The sequence below is a fragment of the Dipodomys merriami genome, unplaced genomic scaffold, assembly GCF_024711535.1.
Source record: "Dipodomys merriami isolate MVZ:Mamm:240054 unplaced genomic scaffold, mDipMer1.0.p SCAF_142, whole genome shotgun sequence".
NCBI classification, from domain to species: Eukaryota; Metazoa; Chordata; class Mammalia; order Rodentia; family Heteromyidae; genus Dipodomys; species Dipodomys merriami.
In genome coordinates this window covers 2,929,961-2,948,181 of record NW_027202738.1, presented here as the reverse complement: position 1 = coordinate 2,948,181, position 18,221 = coordinate 2,929,961, and the positions used below count along the sequence as shown (strand labels likewise).

The 18,221-nt window shown below is 47.4% G+C and overlaps 1 protein-coding gene across 6 annotated transcripts in view; it reads left to right on the top strand.

Moving 5' to 3' along the window:
- Positions 1-18,221, top strand: part of LOC138826393 (lysine-specific demethylase 2B) — a 91,785-nt gene that overhangs the window by 43,955 nt on the left and 29,609 nt on the right. For all 6 annotated transcript variants that reach the window (XM_070021504.1, XM_070021505.1, XM_070021506.1 and 3 more), the window contains 3 exons: positions 210-336; positions 2,140-2,618; positions 4,075-4,161. In XM_070021504.1, the coding sequence (XP_069877605.1) occupies positions 210-336; positions 2,140-2,618; positions 4,075-4,161 (693 nt within the window). The remainder of the gene's footprint in view (positions 1-209; positions 337-2,139; positions 2,619-4,074; positions 4,162-18,221) is intronic.

Genomic DNA, 18,221 nt, shown 5'->3' with positions numbered 1-18,221 from the left:
ATTTGTGCATGCTGCTCTATTGGCCCCTTTCAGCACCTCCCTCTTGCCTCCCTGCCAGTGACATTCCTCATTTTCCCTTCTTCCATTTGCATTTTTGCTAGATGATGAGAATAATAAACCTTACCTTCAGGAGCCTCTGCCCATGACTCTCCCTCCTCTCCCTGTCACCCACAGAAACTGATCTCCACCTGCCTGATCTTTGCTTTCAGGTCCAGCCCAAGTTCCGTTACCCCTTCTACTATGAGATGTGCTGGTATGTCTTGGAGAGATATGTGTACTGCGTGACCCAGCGCTCCTACCTCACTCAGGAGTATCAGCGAGAATCCATGCTTATTGGTGAGTAACCAACCTTTAAAGTAAATACTCGTGACATCTTTTTTTCTCTTCTTGTGGAGTTGAGGATCAAACCCAAGGCGTCACACATGGATCAAACCCAAGGTGCCTCACACATGTTAAGCAAGTTTTCTACCACTGAGTCAACCCGCAGCCCATGTATTACATTTTTATTTTATTTTATTTTGGCGGTTGTGGGGCTTGAACTTAGGGCCTGGGCACTGTCCCTGAGTTCTTTTGCTCAAGGCTAGCGCTCTACCACTTTGAGCCATAGCTCCACTCTGGTTGTTGAGTGGTTCATTGGAGATAACTGTCTCACAGGGGCTTTTCTGCCTGGGTTGGTTTCAAACTGCAATTCTCAGATATCAGCCTCCTGAACAGCTAGGATAACAGGTGTGAGCCTGGCCATGTTTTGTATTTTAAAGAACAGCTCTAGGGCCTGGGAAGGTGGCTCAGTGGTAGAGCACTTGCCTTGCATGCTCGAGGCCCTGAGTTCGATTCCTCAGCACCACATAAGCAAAAAGAAAAAAACCAGAAATGGTGCTGTGGCTCAAATGGTAGAGCGCTAGCCTTGAGCTGACTGAGGGACAGCACCCAGGCCCAGAGTTCAGGCCCCACGACCGGACCCAAAAACAAAACAAAACAAAAAACAGCTCTATTGGGCTATATTATAGTTCATCTATCATACATGCTAACCCTTTAATGTGTTCAGTTCAGTGATTTTTAGACTGTTCACATGTATGTATAACCATCACCAGTATTTGAAATGTGTGTTCATCATCCCATAAAGAAGCCTGTACTGTGGGCTGGGAATGTAACTTAATGGTACAGTGCTTGCCTAATATGCATGAAGTTCTGGGTTTGATTCCTCAATACCACATAAAAGGAAAAAGCTGGAAGTGGCACTGTGGATCGAATGGTAGAGTGCTAGCCTTGAGCAAAAGAAGCTCAGGGACAGTACCCAGGCCCTGGGTTCAAGCCCCAGGACTCGGGGGTGGGGAGAAGGAGCCCATACTCTTTTTTGTTTGTTTGTTTGTTTGTTTGCCAGTCATGGTGCCTGAACTCTGGGCCTGGGCACTGTCCCTCAGCTCTTCAGCTCAAGGCTAGTGCTCTACCACTTGAGCCACAGCACCACTTCCAGCTTTTTCTGCTTATGTGGTGCTGAGGAATCGAACCCAGGGCCTCATGCATGCAAGGCAAGCGCTCTAACACTGAGCCACCTTCCCAGCCCCAGGAGCCCATAGTCTTTAGCTATAATCCTATCATCGCTTCATCTCCCCTCCTGCTTCCTTGCAAGGGTTGCCCCTGTTAATAAGTGATCTGTGGGCTGGGAAGGTGGCTCAGTGGTAGAACACTTGCCTTGCATGCATGAGGCCCTGGGTTTGATTCCTCAGCACCACATAAGCAAAAAGAAAAAAGCCGGAAGTGGCGCCACTGTGGCTCAAATGGTAGAGTGCTAGCCTTGAGCTGAAGAGCTGAGGGACAGCGCCCAGGCCCAGAGTTCAGGCCCCATGACCGGACCCAAAAACAAACAAAAAAATAAGTGATCTGTGATCATGGTTGTGATCTATGCTGTTTTCACCTGATTTCTCTGTATTCAGTAAAGTGCCAGGTAAGTCCAGAGAGGAGATATAACCCTGTACATAACCGGGAAGAAGCAGAGCTGAGATTTGAATCTGTGTCTGACTACCTTTAGAATGGTTGGAGCCTTCTCTCTGCACAAGCACGGGATGTGACAAGGCATTTCCAGAGCTCCTAGCAGGCAGTAAGGCCATCATCTTGCATCTTTAACCCCATTTCCTGCAGATGCCCCAACGAAGACCAGTGTAGACGGCTTTTCTTCTGATTCCTGGGTGGAGATGGAGGAGGAGTCCTGTGAGCAGCAGCCCCAGGAGGACGAGGAGGAGAAAGAAGAGGAGGAAGGACATGGTACAGATACAGCATCCAAGCCACCTGCCGATGGTCCCACCTCACCCACCAGCACCCCTTCTGAGGATCAGGAGAACTCAGGGAAGAAGCCCAAAGCACCTGCCATGCGGTTCCTCAAGAGGACGCTGTCAAATGAGTCTGAGGACAGCACAAAGTCTGCGACGATGCCCATAGACTACCCCAAGACACCCACTGGCTCGCCCACTACTGAAATGTCTGCCAAATGGACACACCTCACTGAGTTTGAACTGAAGGGCTTGAAGGCCCTAGTGGAGAAACTTGAGTCCCTCCCAGAGAACAAGAAGTGTGTCCCCGAGGGCATCGAGGACCCCCAGGCACTCCTGGAGGGCGTGAAGGTAAGCAGAGATCAAGGCTGGGGTTTGGGCAGTTGAGTGAGGATGAGCAGGTTCTGTTCCGTGTGATGGTAGGTGGTTTGGCTCAGAGTGGCTTGGTGCACACTGTTCTGGTGCTCTCCAGGAGGGCGACTATATCCCAGAAATGCTTTGGGGGCACCTGAGCATTAGCCACTGTTGGAGCTGCAGGGCGACCTCTGCTGGAGGCTGGCTCTGGCTGTGCAGTGTCAGGGCTATTGTTGCCTGTGGTGGGCAGATGTCTCCCTCCTGCCTGGAAAGGCTCTCTGTTCTGGGCTGGGTTCCTACAACATGTATCTGGGTCATATGCGGGTCCTCTTCATGACTGAGACCTGAGGATCGAGATTCGAAGCTAGCCTGGGCAGGAAAGTTTGTGAGACTCCTATCTCCACTAAATTACCAAAAAAGCCAGAAGTAGAGATGTGGCTCAAGTGATAGCACTTGAACTATGAGCAAAAGAAGCTCAGGGACAGCACCCATGTCCTGAGTTCAAGCCTCAGGCAGTGGTACAGAAGGAAAAAAAATAAAAATAAAAACAATCTAGCTATCTATTGCCTCATATATAGGGGTGTGTGTGTGTGTGTGTGTGTGTGTGTGTGTGTGTGTGTGTGTGTGTGTGTGTGTGTGTGTGTGTGTGTGTGTGTGTGTGTGTGTGTGTGTGTGTGTTTCAGATCACTTTTCAGATAGGGTCTCTTTTTTTTTTTTTTTTTTTTTTTTTGGTTGGTTGTGGGGCTTGAACTCTGGGATTGGGCACTATCCCTCAGCTCTTTAGCTCAAGGCAAGTGCTGTACCACTTGAGCCACAGCGCCACTTCCAGTTTTCTAGTGGTTTATTGGAGATCAGAGTCTCACGGACTTTCCTTGCACAGGCTGGCTTTGAATTGTGATCCTCAGATCTCAGCCTCCTGAGTAGCTAGGATTACAGGTGTGAGCCACCTGCACCCAACAGGGTCTCATTCTTTGCCTGGGCTAGGCTTGGACCAACATCCTGTTTCCATCTCCCAAATAGCTGGGGTTATATAGCATGGGGTGTGCACCTCCATGTCAGGCATTTTTTTTTGCTAGGCTCTCAATAACTTTTGTCTGGTTTGGGATCAAATTGTGATCCTTACATCACTGCCTTGAGTAGCTGTTATTACAGGTGTGGCATCCTTGGTCAAATTAAGATCAAGTATCTGCTTATGTCCAGTGCTGATACTGTGATCTCATGTGCCAGGATTAGGATACAAAAAACAAGTTGGCTGAAGGAGCAACTGAGTCAGGGCTCTGAGGTACCAGGGCCTGGCAGTTGTTTCTTTGAGTACATAGTTGAGCTTGTGGTCCATAGGGATCTGAGGCATTACCATCCAGCCTTTGCAGGGTATTTGGTAAGAAGTTAGCAAGACTGTGTGCTTGAGATGTCCCCTTCTCTGGGATGATATGCCTCCTCTGTTTGGCTACAGAATGTCCTGAAGGAGCATGCAGAAGATGACCCCAGTCTGGCCATCACTGGCGTCCCTGTGGTCAGCTGGCCAAAGAAGACTCCAAAGGTAAGATGCACGCTGCCCACAGTTGGGAGACTATTTCCCACCGCCGTTCACTTTTATAGGATGAGTGTTAGCGGCTTTTCAGAAGGCTACTGGGAGAGGGCACCCCAATTGTGCTGAATGATTGTAGTGATATGGGCATTATAGATGCTGTAATTAGATTTTGGTTTGATTTTTTTTTTTTTTTTTTTTGTCATGGGGCTTGAACTCTGGGCCTGGGTACTGTACCACTTGAGCCACAGGGCCACTTCTGGTTTTCTGATGGTTTATTGGAGATTCTTATCTTCAATTCTTATCTCATGGACTTTTCCTGCCCAGGCTGGCTTTGAACCGTGGTCCTTAGATCTCAGCCTCCTGAGTAGTTAGGAGGTGTGAACCATCAGTACCTGGCTGATTTTTTTTTTTTTTCCTGTCAGTCATGGGGCTTGAACTCAGGGCCTGGGGGCTGTCCCTGTGTTTTTTTTTTTTTTTTTTTTTGAAGGCTGGTACTCTACTACTTTGAGCCACAGTGCTACTTCTAGTTTTCTTTTCTTTTCTTTTTTTTTTGGGGGTCCTGTTGTGGGCCTGAGCTCTGGGCCTGGGCGCTGTCCCTCAGCTCTTCAGCTTAAGGCTAGGGCTCTACCACTTGAGCCACAGCACCACTTCCACTTTTTTCTTTTTGCTTATGTGGTGCTGAGGAATCAAACTCAGGGTCTCATGCATGCAAGGCAAGTACTCTACCACTGAGCCACCTTCCCAGCCCCAGAGTTTTCGGGTGTTTAATTGGAGATTAGAGTCTCACGAACTTTTCTGTCTGGGATGGGTTTGAGCGATCCTCAGATCTCATCTTCCTGAGTAGCAAGGATTACAGGTATGAGCCACCAGAGCCTGGCTCAATTTAAGTTTTTTTTTTTTTTTTTTGTCGGTCATGGGGCTTGAACTCGGCCTGGACACTGTCCCTCAGCTCTTCAGCTCAAGGCAAGTGCTGTACTGCTTGAGCTACAGCACCACTTCCGGTTTTCTAGTGGTTTATTGGAGGTAAGAGTCTCACAGACTTTCCTGCCAGGGCTGGCTTGGAACCTCGATCCTCAGATCTCAGCTCCTGAGTAGCTAGGATTACAGGCCTAAGCCATCTGCGCTGGGCTCAATTTAAGTTTTTATTTTTGTTTTTTGCTTCTGGAGGTTGAACTTATGACCTCATGCTTGTTAGACAGGTGCTGTACCCCTGAGCTACCCTCTCAGTTTTTTCCCTTTAGTTCTTTTTGTGATAGCATCTTGTAGTTATGCCGCCCTAGACTGTGTTCTTCCTGTTTATGTGTTCTGTGTAAGAGTATCTGAGATCACAAGCATGTACAACCATACCTAGTTGTGTTTTAAAAATTGGTTGAGATGACATTTGAGAACATTTTGCCAAGGTTGGTTTTGAAAGAGCAGTCCTTAACTATCAAACCTAATCACCAAGCCTGAGTGACTGGGATTATAGGCATGAGCCACAACCTGGAGCCGCAAATATTTGTTTTTTAAAAAAGGGTTCAGGGTCTGGGAAGGTGGCTCAGTGGTAGAATGCTTGCCTCGTATGCTTGAGGCCCTTGGGTTCAATTCCTCAGTACCACAAAAGCAGAAAAAAGCTGGAAGTGACGCTGTGGCTCAAGTGGTAGAGTGCTAGCCTGAAGAGCTGAAGAGCTGAGGGACAGCAACCAGGCCCAGAGTTCAGCTCCCACGACCAACAAATAAAAGGGGGTGGTTCAGGCTGGGCATGGTGGCTCATGCCTGTAATTCTAGCTACTCAGGAAGCTGAGATCTGAGGATCAAGTTTCAAATCCAGTCCAGGCAGCAAAGGTGGTGAGACTGGAAGTGGCACTGTGGCTCAAGTGGTAGAACATTCCTGGAGCTGAAGAGCTCAGTGTTAAAGTATATTAGACTTTGCCAGAAAAACACGCAGATATCCAGGTACAAAGAACAAAGTAAAAGTTTATTGCCGGTGAAGGGACCACCAAGACCCCTTCTCACAAGAGAGGATTAAGAAGAAGTGCTAGCTATTGTCTAAGGTGACCTACATAACCTAGAGGTTTAGGAGGGGCTAGAATGCGGATGTGAGGACTATGGTGGACTAGGATTGATGGCGGCTGCTCAAGTAGTAGATAAAGGGCCCTACAGCTGCCCAGACCTGAAGGTCACTCTTATGTGGTGGTAGCTGCCCCAGAGGAGTGCCATCTCAAGATAAAGAGGAGTTGGAGGCTGATTATTTACTGCCTTTACTATTACAAGGGCCTAGTGTTGCCTAGGAAAGGAGCATGCTAAGCGGTGGAAAGGGGAAGGAGCATGCTAAGCTTTGGGAAGGGAGCTCATTGGGCTAACACTCAGGGACAGCGCCCAGGCCCAAAGTTCAAGCCCCACAACCAACCAAAAAAAAAGTGTTCAGGAAGTGGAGCTGTAGCTCAAAGTGGTAAGGCCCTAGCCTTGAGTTAAAAAAAAAAAAAAGAGGGCCCTGAGTTCAAGCCCCACAACTGATAAAAAACAAACAAACAAACAACAACAACAAAAAAAACCTAAAATTCTGCTGGGCACCAGTGGCTCATACCTGTAATCCTAGCTACTCAGGAGTCTGAGATCTGATGATTGCTGTTTGAAGCCAGCATGGGCAGAAGTCTCTGTGACTTTTATCTCTAATTGTCCACTCAAAAGCTGAATGTGGCTCAAGTGGTAGAGTACTAGCCTTGAGCACAAAGAAACTCAGGGACAGTGCCCAGTCCCTGAGTTCAAGCCCCACAACAGACCAAAAAAAAAAAAAAAAAAGGTTCATGTCACCTAGCTATGGAAACTGAGTATCACCCCCTGGTGGTCACCTAGTTAATTGTGGGGAAGCGATGGTTCAACTTTATTATTAGGTGGATTTTCTTTTTGTCCCTCCTTTCTTTTTTTCCTCCCTTTTTCTCTATCTATGCCATAGACTCTTTTCCTCCCTTTTGAAAGTATATCTTTCTCTGTAAATCTTTCAGTATTCAACATAAAAATTTCTAGTTAAACAAGAAAGGAACTGGGACAAACTATAGTAGTGACATGATGAATACCACAGAAGGGACAGGTAGCTGCTCTCTGATCTCCTGCATCTCTGATTTTGTTTAGACTATGGAGTTAGCATTTGTGACTCGTTTCACAGACAAGGAAACTGAGGCTTAACTAGATGAAGGCTTGGGCTGGGAAGGTAGCTCAGTGGTAGAGTGCTTGCCTTGCATGCATGAGGCCCTGGGTTTGATTCCTGAGCACCACATAAGCAAAAAGAAAAAAGCCAGAAATGGCGCTGTGGCTCAAGTGGTAGAGCACTAGCCTTGAGCTGAAGAGCTGAGGAACAGCGCCCAGGCCCAGAGCTCAGGCCCCACGACCAGACGCCCCCCCCCCAAAAATAGATGAAGGCTTATTAGGACTGAGAGTTCTGGGTGATAGCTGAGCTCGAGCTTTCAACCAATGCCCCTCACTATCCACCAGCCAGAGGGAACATGACACGTTGATCTGTATCCCTCCGAAGTCCATGCTGATCCGGCCTGGGTGTGTTTTGTCCCACTTGCCTGCTGCCATGTGTCCATTCTCAGTTTCACCATTTTCTTGGTCAGTCACATCAGTTTTCTCTCTTTCTCTCTTCCCCACTCCCAAGACCAGATTCAAATACAGTATCTGATAGTTTTACTCCCTGGTTGGTGCCTGAGCCACTTGAGCCATACTTCTAACCCTGTCACATAACTCTCTGATCATGCCTTCCCTTACTTGTAAAAAGGGGTTACGCCAGCACTCACTTTGAAGCCCTGTGGGGGGTCAGTGGTATGCTCAGCCCCCTGAACAGGGTGGACAGGGAGCTCAGCGAGAGAGCACCTACGTAGCTTGCCTGAGGCCCTAGGTTCAGTCCCCAGCACTCTCAAAGACAAGTTGTTATTTCATCAGCTCTAATTTCTAATTTCTGATTAGTTTTTCTTTGCTATTATAAAAAATACTACAAAGAACTTTCTAGGGCTTTCTACAGGGTTAACTTCTAACACAGCACTTGAAACATGGTTGGCTCAAATTGAGATGTGCTATACCTATAAAATAAGAAGCAGATTTCAAAGACTTAGTACAAGATAAGGGTAAACACTGCATCAATTAATTTGAAAGTTTTGCTATCATTAAGTAGTTGTACAAAGAGGTTTCAATCAACATGTCTGTCTGTTTTTGTTGGTCATGGGGCTTGAACTCAGTGCCTTGATGCTGTCTCTGAATTTTTTCACTCAGGGATAGCCCTCTACCACTTTCAGCCACAGTGACACTTCCAGTTTTTATGGAGGTTCACTGAGATAAGAATCTTACAGACTTTTTTGCCTGGGCTGGCTTTGAACCACAATCCTCAGATGTCAGCCTCTGAGTAGCGAGGATGACAGGCGTGTGTCATCGGTGCCCTGCTTAACATGTCAGTTTACGAGTCCAATGCATCTTGTGTATGGCATCCCATTCATTCTCCGCCGTTTCCCTGAACCCTGTCCATTCCCTCAAGTTGCTTGGTTCCATTTTCACATGTGTACATCATTGGTTAATTTTTATTGATTGCCTGATTTAAACAACAAAAAAGGGCTGGGAAGGTGGCTCAGTGGTAGAGTGCTTGCCTCGCGTGCATGAGGCCCTGGGTTCAATTCCTCAGCACCACATAAGCAGAAAAAGCCAGAAGTGGCGCTGTGGCTCAAGTGGTAGAGTGCTTGTCTTGAACTGAAGGGCTGAGGGACAGTGCCCAGGCCCAGAGTTCAGGCCCCATGACTGGCAAAACAACAACAAATGATCAGGTTTTTGTTTTTGTTTTTTTTTTTGCGGGGGGGGGGGGGGCGCGCGGTTAATGGGGTTTGGAGATTCAGGGCCTGAGCACTGTCCCTGAGCTCTTTTGCTCAAGGCTAGTGCTCTGCCACTTGGAGCCACAGCTCTACTTCTGCTTTTCTGGTGGTTAATTAGAGATAAAAGTTTCAAGGATTTTGCTGCTTGGGCTGTTTTTATTTTTTTATTTTTATTTTTTGTCGGTCGTGGGGCTTGGACTCTGGGCTTGGGTGCTGTCCCTGCACTCTTCAGCTCAAGGCCAGCACTGTACCTCTGGAGCCACAGTGCCACTTTCCGGTTTTCTGGTGGTTTATTGGAGATAAGAGTCTCATGGAAGCCGGGCGCTGGTGGCTCATACCTGTAATCCTAACTACTCAGGGGGCTGAAATCTTCGGATTGCAGTTCAAAGGCAGCCCGGGCAAGAAAGTCCATGAGACTCTTATCTCCAATAAACAATAGAAAACCAGAAGTGGCGCTGTGGCTCAAGCCATAGAGCGCTAGCCTTGAGCTGAGGAGCACAAGGACAGCACCCAAGCCCAGAGTTCAAGCCCCATGACCGACAAAAAAAAAAAAAAAAAAAAGAATCTCATGGCCTTTCCTGCCTGGGCTGGTTTTAAACCATAGTCCTCAGATCTCAGCCTCCTGAGAAGCTAGGATTGCAGGCTTGAGCCACTGGTGCCCAGCACACTCAGTGTTGTCAATTGTATTGGAATTTCAGAAGAACAACAATTTTTTTTTGTTTGTTTTGTTTTGTTTTTTTTGGTCGTGGGGCTTGAACTCTGGGCTTGGGCTCTGTCCTTGTGCTCTTCAGCTCAAGGCCAGTGCTCTACCGCTTGAGCCACAGCACCACTTCCAGTTTTCTAGCAGTTTATTGGAGATAAGAGTCTCACGAACTTTCCCGCCTGGGCTGGCTTTGAACCGTGATCCTCAGATCTCAGCCTCCTGAGTAGCTAGGATGACAGGCTTGAGCCACCGGCGCCCGGCACAACAATTTTTTTTAATGTGGGAATTGAATTCAGGGCCTGGGCACTGTCCCTGAGTTCTTTGTGCTCAAAGGTAGCACTTTACCATTTGAGCCTCAGTGCCACTTCCAGATTTTGAGTGGTCATTGAAGAGTCTCACGGAGACTTTCTGCTTGGCAGGCTTGGAACCACAATCCTCAGATCTTAGCCTACTGAGTAGCTAGGATTATTGTCCTGAGCTACCAGCACCCAGCAACAATTTTTTTTTTGTTGCTGTTGTTGTTGGTCATGGGGCTTGAACTCTGGGCCTGGGTGCTGTTCCTCAGCTCTTTAGCTCAAGGTGAATGCTCTACCGCTTGAGCCATTACACCACTTCTGTTTTCTAGTGGTTAATTGGAGATGAGTCTCACAGACTTTTCTGCCCAGGCTGGCTTTGAACCATCAAACTCAGATCTCAGCCTCATCCTATTAACTACTCAGCTAATCCTAGCCTGAATATCTAGGATTATAGGCCTGAGCCACTGGTGCCCAGCAACAATTGTTTTTAAACTACTATATGTCCCAAATGTTATTCACCTGAAATGTAATTAGGCACCTTATATTTTTATTTTTATTATGGAAGAAATGATCATTGTTTTGATATATTGATTAAACAAAATTATTCAGATTAAGTTTACATGTTTTGTATTGTTTTAACCTTTTTTGATATTGCCACAAAAAATGAGAAGTTCATCTGTGGCTCACTGAATTATTTGTTTGTTTGTTTGTTTTTAGTTGGTCATGGGGCCTGAACTCTGGGCCTACGCACTGTCCCTCAGCTCTTCAGCTCAAGGCTAGTGCTCTACCACTTGAGCCACAGCACCACTTCTGGCTTTTTCTGCTTATGTGGTGCTGAGGAATTGAACCTAGGGCCTCATGCATGCAAGGCAAGCACTCTACCACTGAGCCACCTTCCCAGTCCATCACTGAATATTTTTATTGGTCAGCTGTGTTCCAGACAATTCTTTGCTCTTTGGGTTCGGCCTTAAGGAATTGGTAGGAACAGGGCTTCACTTACTTAGGGATGTTGGATTTTCTGTGTGGCTTCGTGGGTGCCTAGGTAGAGTAGGAGCCCAAAAACTTCCTCCCTGGCTCTGCCTCAGTTTGCAGCGTGTGGGTGATAAAGCTGGCCTCCCCCATGTGCAGAGCTACCTGCACCATTTGTGAGACCACAAGCTCCCGCTGCAGACCCCACACGGGACACAAGCCGAGCAGCGGCTGCAGGACCTGAAGGAGGAAAGTCAGACTTTACCCACTGCTGCTCTGGGGAGGTCTGAGGGTCTGCACAGTGGAGGCTGACCACCAAGACCTCAGAAACAATAGAGTGAACCTCAGAAATGCAGCCAGATTTCCCCACCTCACCCCCCTGTGCCTTGTCTCCTTGCTGAGAAGATAGGCACTTTAAAAAAAAAAATGAGAAAATGTCAAACCCTTAGTTCCTTGTCTCCAAAGGCCTAGATAGGAAGATGGCTTCTGGGGGTGTCTAGGTCCCATCAAGCTCTGTGGACGGTACACCCAGTTCACATAGCCAGCGGCCAATGCAGTCTCGGCCCAGCCAGAACCTGCAGGAGGGAGGAGAGCCAGCAATGAGCCTTTGCAGGGTATCAGTATTTTTTTGTATTTTAGGGGCATCAGTCTTGTAAAAAATACCATGAAATAGACTGTAATGTACTTACTTAAAGTTTTCAGTTTTTGCCGGGCGCTGGTGGCTCACGCCTGTAATCCTAGCGACTCAGGAGGCTGAGATCTGAGGATCGCGGTTCAAAGCCAGCCCGGGCAGGAGAGACCGTGAGACTCCTATCTCCAATAAACCACCAGAAAACTGGAAGTGGCGCTGTAGCTCAAGTGGTAGAGCGCTCGCCTTGAGCTGAAGAGCTGAGGGACAGCGCCCAGGCCCAGAGTTCAAGCCCCACGACTGACAAAAAAAAAAAAAAAGTTTTCAGTTTTTTTTTGTTTTTGTTTGGTATACTCAAAGAATTTTAAAATAGAAGAAACCTTAAACCTCAACCTAGTTGTACACAGTACCTCTGTCCCTGACCTTTACTCCTCTCTCCTTTCTACCCCAGGCAACTTTCTATCTATGTGGATTTCCCTATTCTGGACATTTCTTTTAAAATTAGTATGTTAATTGTTGAAAGGGTTTGCATTGTGATCTTTATACACATGTATACATTGTATCCTGGTCAACTTTACCTAGTCCTATGGCACCCTCCCTGTCCCCTCTATCCCCAGCTTTCATTGTTCCATTTTCATAGGTGCAGATGAACTACATGAACCATATTCATTTTCATTCACTCTCTCCCACTGGTGACTCCTTCCCCCTCAACCTGTTTTACCTTGTATTTGGACAGGTGTGTGTGTGTGTGTGTGTGTGTGTGTGTGTGTGTGTGTGTGTGTGTGTGTGTGTGTGTGTGTGTGTGTGTGTGTGTGTGTGTGTGTGTGTGTGTGTGTGTGTGTGTGTGTGTGTGTGTGTACGTGCACGCGCATGCCAATACTAGGACTTGAACTCAGGCCCGGATGCAGCCCCTGAGCTCTTTTGCTCAAGGCTCATGCTCTACCACTTGAGCCATAGTCCCTAGGATTACAGGTAGGAGCCATGGGTTCCTGCCCTCTGGACAGTTCTGTGGTGTTCTGTGCCTGGCTTCTTTTATTGAGCATGAGATTTTTCACAGTTCACCCACAATATAGGAAAAATCAATCCTGCCTTCCTTGTTGGTTTTTGTTGTTTGGTGTTTTTGTCTCTTAGTTTTGTGACAAGGTCTTACTCTTTAACCCAAGCTGAACTTGAACTGTAGTTCAGCTGCTGGTAAGTATAGTCATGTGCTATTCTTCCTTCCTTTTGTGGCCAAATGATAGTCCATTATAAATAGACCACTTTCTGTGATTTCGGGGGGTTTATCCATTCATCTGTGATGGGCGTTCAGGTTGTTTCTACTCTTTGGCTGTTGTGAACAATGATGCTATGAGCAGATTTATCCGTGTACAAGTTATTTTCTTTTGTTGTTATTTGCGGTGACCAAACCCGGAGCCCACACAAGCTTGGTGGCACCCTACTACCCTGCCCTATTGCAGCTGTGAGAGTTTTCTTTATCCCAACAGCTAGGAAGGATAGTCTTATCTCTTGGTACAGTCAGTGGAGGACTTGAGGACTCCTAGTAGAATGTGATATGCCTCAGGCCACACAGCTTGTGAACAGCAGCGGGGTGTTTGTCCCCAGATCTGCCTGTTTTGGCAGTGACTTTCTTTGAGGACCCAGTGAAATGTGGCAGAGGGTTGGGGGGAGGGAGGCCAGTGCTCTATTTATGCATTTCCTGGTGGGGTTAAAAAGTTAACTAGAAAGGAAGGGATAACTGAACGACTGGCTGCCCGGGCTGCCCCAGGTCTCTGGGTTCCCAGGTTTGCAGTCCACTTCCTCCCAATTTGATGCCCCATTGAGTTGAAAGATCAAGGGTGCTCACTGAGGCTGTCAGGGTGCTGGGTTGGGTTACTCAACAAGTAATGAATGCTCAATGATGATTAGCAAGCAGTGCTTTGATCTCCCACCTCCCTTCCAGGAGCACAGAGTCCTTTTCTGGAACTGATTAGGTGCGGTGAGGTGAGGTCGTTTCTGGAGCCCCTGAAGGGCTGTCCATCAGCATTCACCCGATTGGCTGTTTCCACCAGCGGTGTTAGACTTGCTTTGATCCCTCTCCACTCTGGCTACTTCCTTTTATGACCAAGTGGCAGGATTTTGGGGGCCTGTCTGTGACCCTCAAGGCAAAGCAAGGGAGCTGAGCTTATTTGAAGCTTGGCCTCTGACCTTGGCCTTATTAGCAAGCTGATCCTCTGTTGCTGGCCTTTAGGCCCCTTCCCAAAGGAGACAACTAAGGAAGGAGAGGAGACCACCAAAACTGAGAAGCCTGTTGGAGCATCACGTGTCTTAGTCTGTTACCAGTCTGTTACCTCTAGTGACCCAAACAGGTGTCACTTGAATTGCAGTTACTGGCAAGAATCAAAGAGGCTGTGTTGGGACAGGTCCTCTGACAGGCTAGTGACGACTGACTTTCTTGCTTTTTTTTTAAATGATTATTTTTTCTGTTATTAATTTCTGTTCGTGTGGTACTGAGGAATTGAACCCAGTGCCTCAGGCATGCTAGGCAAGCACTCTACCACTAAGCCACAATTCCCTGCCCTGGACCAACTTCCTTATAGGGATCTTTCAGCACGTGGAAGAAAGTGGTACTCATCCTCAGTGTTCACATCGTCCGAGTGACATTGCTGTGTTGCTGTGTTTCTCTTCCCCTTTCTCTATAATTGGGCAGATAGATGTGAGAGGCCTGAGCAGTTTGAGGTCCCTTGGGTGTGACATACAGCCTGTCCCTGAAGTACCGCATTCTGTAAAAGGGCTGTGTACTTCCTGTTGTGTGTGCTGACCTCCTCTCAATTGCTGCTGGCCACGGTGTCATTAAGTCGAGGAGGAAGAACTGGTGGCTGATGACAGTGGCTGCCTTTTACTGTCCCTTCTTCCTTCTGACCCCATGATTTCCTAGGAAGGCAGTGTGGTCCAGGGAGGGTCAGTCTTCAGGTTGGGAGCATCAGCCTCACTTGTGGAACTTATACACAGACACACACACAGTTTCCTGGGATCTACCTCAGACATTGTAATTCTGTGTGTTTGGAGTAAGGCCCAGAGTTTGCACTTTCTAAAAGCTTCCAGATTCTTTTTTTTTTTTTTTAAACCTCCCTGGACCCTAAACTTGCTAGGCATACTCTACCACTTGTACACACCCACTCTTTTTTGCTTAGTTTCTTTCTCAGATAGAGTCTTATCTGAGACAAGTGCCGTAGACACATTTTCCATCTCTACCAGTTGCTTGGGCAAAATTTAATCTGTAACTGAGTGGGAACTGGGTGGTTTCATTTCCTGAAAACTGGTATGGTTGTATTGCGACAGGGTTTAGGAAGCTGGTCTCCCTGATCCCTTTTCTCGCTCCCTTTCCTGGGATAAGCCTGGGGCCCTTCTGCTGGGAGGGTGTGCATCTCCTTAGAACATGTCCCTTGGGGCTTGAGGTAGCTGTGGCCTCGTACTTAATGCTACCTGCTGGGTGAGGGGAAGAGGACACGGTATCAAAGGCTCTGGGTATCAGCTGTCACCCACTGGTTGCAGGGCCAGGTAGTCACGTGTGGCGTGGAGGCAGGCCACAGAAGCCTGTGGGCCACCAGGAGGCAAGCAAAGCATGCTAACCTCAGGAGGGCAGTGAGGAGTTCCTCATCTGAAACGCAAAGGCCTTTCTCAGTGGTGGCCATTTGTCTGCAGTGCGGAGCGTGGTAGGAAGGCCCAGAAAAGATGGTCTGAGTATCCCAAGTAATGTCACAGGGAACATCAAAAGCAGACAAGAAATCCAGTGGGGGGGAAATTACTGGTGTGTGAGGGACGCCCCATGAGCAAGCTTTCCATGACTGTAACAAATGCCTGCCACAGTCAACTTAAAGAGGGCAAAGGTTTGCTTTAGCTCGCTGTTTTGTAGGTTTCAGTTCAGTGGGTTTGAGCTCCATGGTAAGTCTGGTCTTCAGAACTCATGGGAAAACCCTCATACCCTTCCTGTGGCATGGACCAGAACCAAACAGTCACTCTCCTGACACCTCCAGCCCAACAATGGGAATTTCTTTTTTTTTTTTTTAATTTTTATTTATTTTTTATTGTGAAAATACTGTACAGAGGGGTTACAATTACATGGGCAAGATAATGAGTACATTTCTTATCAAGCATTGTAGCCTCCTCCTTTGTTTCCCCTTCCCATCCCTTCCCAGCCTCCCCCTGCCCCCCCAACAATGGGAATTTCTACAGTCATCCCACGTATGTGTGTGTGTATATATATATATATATATATATATATTTACGATCCAGGCATTTGCTCATTTGTGTAGGTAAAAGGTATGGCCCTTGAACACATCACTCACCTTGAAGTAATAAGGCTCGGGCTTATTTGCAAGCCTCATTTTTTTTTTTTAATGGGCACTATATTTGTGATTTGCCTACTTGATGAAATTTGTTTGAAACTCCCAAATTGTATAGCACCTTTGCAATCATTTGCTGACACATATGAAATGGATGGGGCTGAATGATGGGCAGCCCTCTCCCCCTTTGAAGCTAAGTCCCTGCTTCTGTTTTTAGCTCTCCTGGTGTTAGCCAAGTGTCCTTTCCCAGGTCTGTGTACTGCCAGGTTAAAATTTTTTTTTTTGACTTTTTTTTTGTTGGTGACTTTAACTGTGTTCTCCCCCCTCCCCCCCCTCAAGTTCTGAAATTCCTGAATACAGGAGGTTGGGACATGCAGGGAAACTATACCACTGTCCTTCAGACATGAGCTACAGTGGTGCTGTTGGCCATATGAATGAATCTATTATATATAGTAAACCATATGTCTTTAAAAACTTTACTAAACAAAAATGGAGGCAAGTGTTGTGACCAGAGGCTGGAAGGCCCAAGGGGCACTGGCTCACTCAGTGTTTGTGGTCATGCCATCTCTAGTCCAGAAACAGCATGGTCCTGGGTAACTGGCCTTCCTTCCTTCTTTCCAGACACTTGTCCTCCAAGGAACAAGTGCTTAGCCTACTCTGTGTGGGGAACAAACAGATTTATTCCTGTCCTCACGGAGCTGATTGTGTATAGGTGTGGCAGGCACATAGTTGGATGGATTATTACCCAGAGTAGGCAAGGGTAGTGTGCTGGACCCCTGGGGAGGCCTCTCTCAGTTTTCCAGTAGCGGGACTTGGAGACTGAGATCTCTGGCTAGGTGTGGGGGAGCCTAGAAAGTTCCTTGAAGGAGGCTGGTTGGGTGGGGGAGGGGCCATGAGCCCAGCCCAGCCCAGCCCAGCTTGGAGGATGGGGCACACTTTGCATGGTACAGAGTTGATGGTACAGATTTGGATTTGATCCCATGCCATATAGGAACCAGTGAATGATTCCTCTTTGGAGAGGTGGTTTTGCTTAATTAATTAACTAATTAATACATTACGTTACATAGAAGTTGAAGCATACAGAAGTTGAAGTGTGATCCACACTTATAAGTGTAATGCAGCCATCTCCAGGACTTTCATTCATCATTCCAGACCAAAAGCCAGTGCCATGCTGCATGCCCTGTTCACTCCTCCCTAAAATCTCTTAGAGACTGAGAAAAGTGTGAAGTTGAGGCAGCAGGCCGTGGCTGAAGCTTTGGTTGGTTTAGGGTGACAGCAGGGGCAGTGATGTCAAGTATGTTTGGGGTGTTGTGAAGTGGCAGGGCCAGGGTGGCTTTGCTGTTAGGGCAAAGGGAGGTGTCAGCGTTGGCTCCAGTGTTCCGTTTACTGAGGCAGGAGGATTTGGAGTTAGTGACTTCACAGCTCCTATAAAATGGATCATGGATGACAGTCAACAGCCTTACACTTGGGCTGCCTCTGCCTCCAGGCTCAACCTCTGAAAACTCCCAGCTGACTAAATTCTGACTAGGTTTAAGCCCAGGACTGGTCCTGGGCTGGGTCCTCCCTGTTGTGTGGCAGGCCTGCTGTGGGACTGCACCAAAGGGTTGCCACTGTCTTCTGGCTGGCTGCAGTTCTCTTCCTATTGGAAGGCTTGCTATTGGAAGGTTGCTTCTTCCCAGCTGTGGATGATGACACCCTCTATTGTAGCGCCTCCAGCTTCTAGGCAGCCCTTGTACTGCCTGAATCATGCTCCCAGACCTTTTATTTGTTTGTATTTTGGCTTTGAGACAGTATCTTGCCAACTGAGTGGACTGGGCTTAAACTGGAGAGCATCCTGTCTCTGCCTCTGTAGTAGCTGGCATTACAGACATGTACTACTGTGCCTGGCTTCCCTACTTGTTTCTGTTGATTGTTCCTTCTAGCCCATTGGGCAAGGAGAGGTAATGGCTTGGAGTATGTTTCCAGGCCTTATTGTTTTTCTTTTTCTTTCTTTTTGCCAGTCCTGGGGCTTGAACTCAAGGCCTAGGCACTGTCCTTGAGCCTCTCTGCTCAAGGCAAAGTGCTCTACCATTTGAACCACAGTGCTACTTCTGGCTTTTTCTGTTTATGTGGTACTGAGGAATCGAACCCAGGGCTTCATGCATGCTAGGCAAGCACTCTACCACTAAGCCACATTCCCAGCCCCCCCTTACTGGTTTTCTTTAACCCCTTTCTCACTTGGGAAATTGAGCTTCTGTTAAACTGTCCTTCATAACCCAATATAAGGATGCAGGGTGCCATCTGTTTCCTGCTAAGATCCTCCTTGGGTAGGCTTTT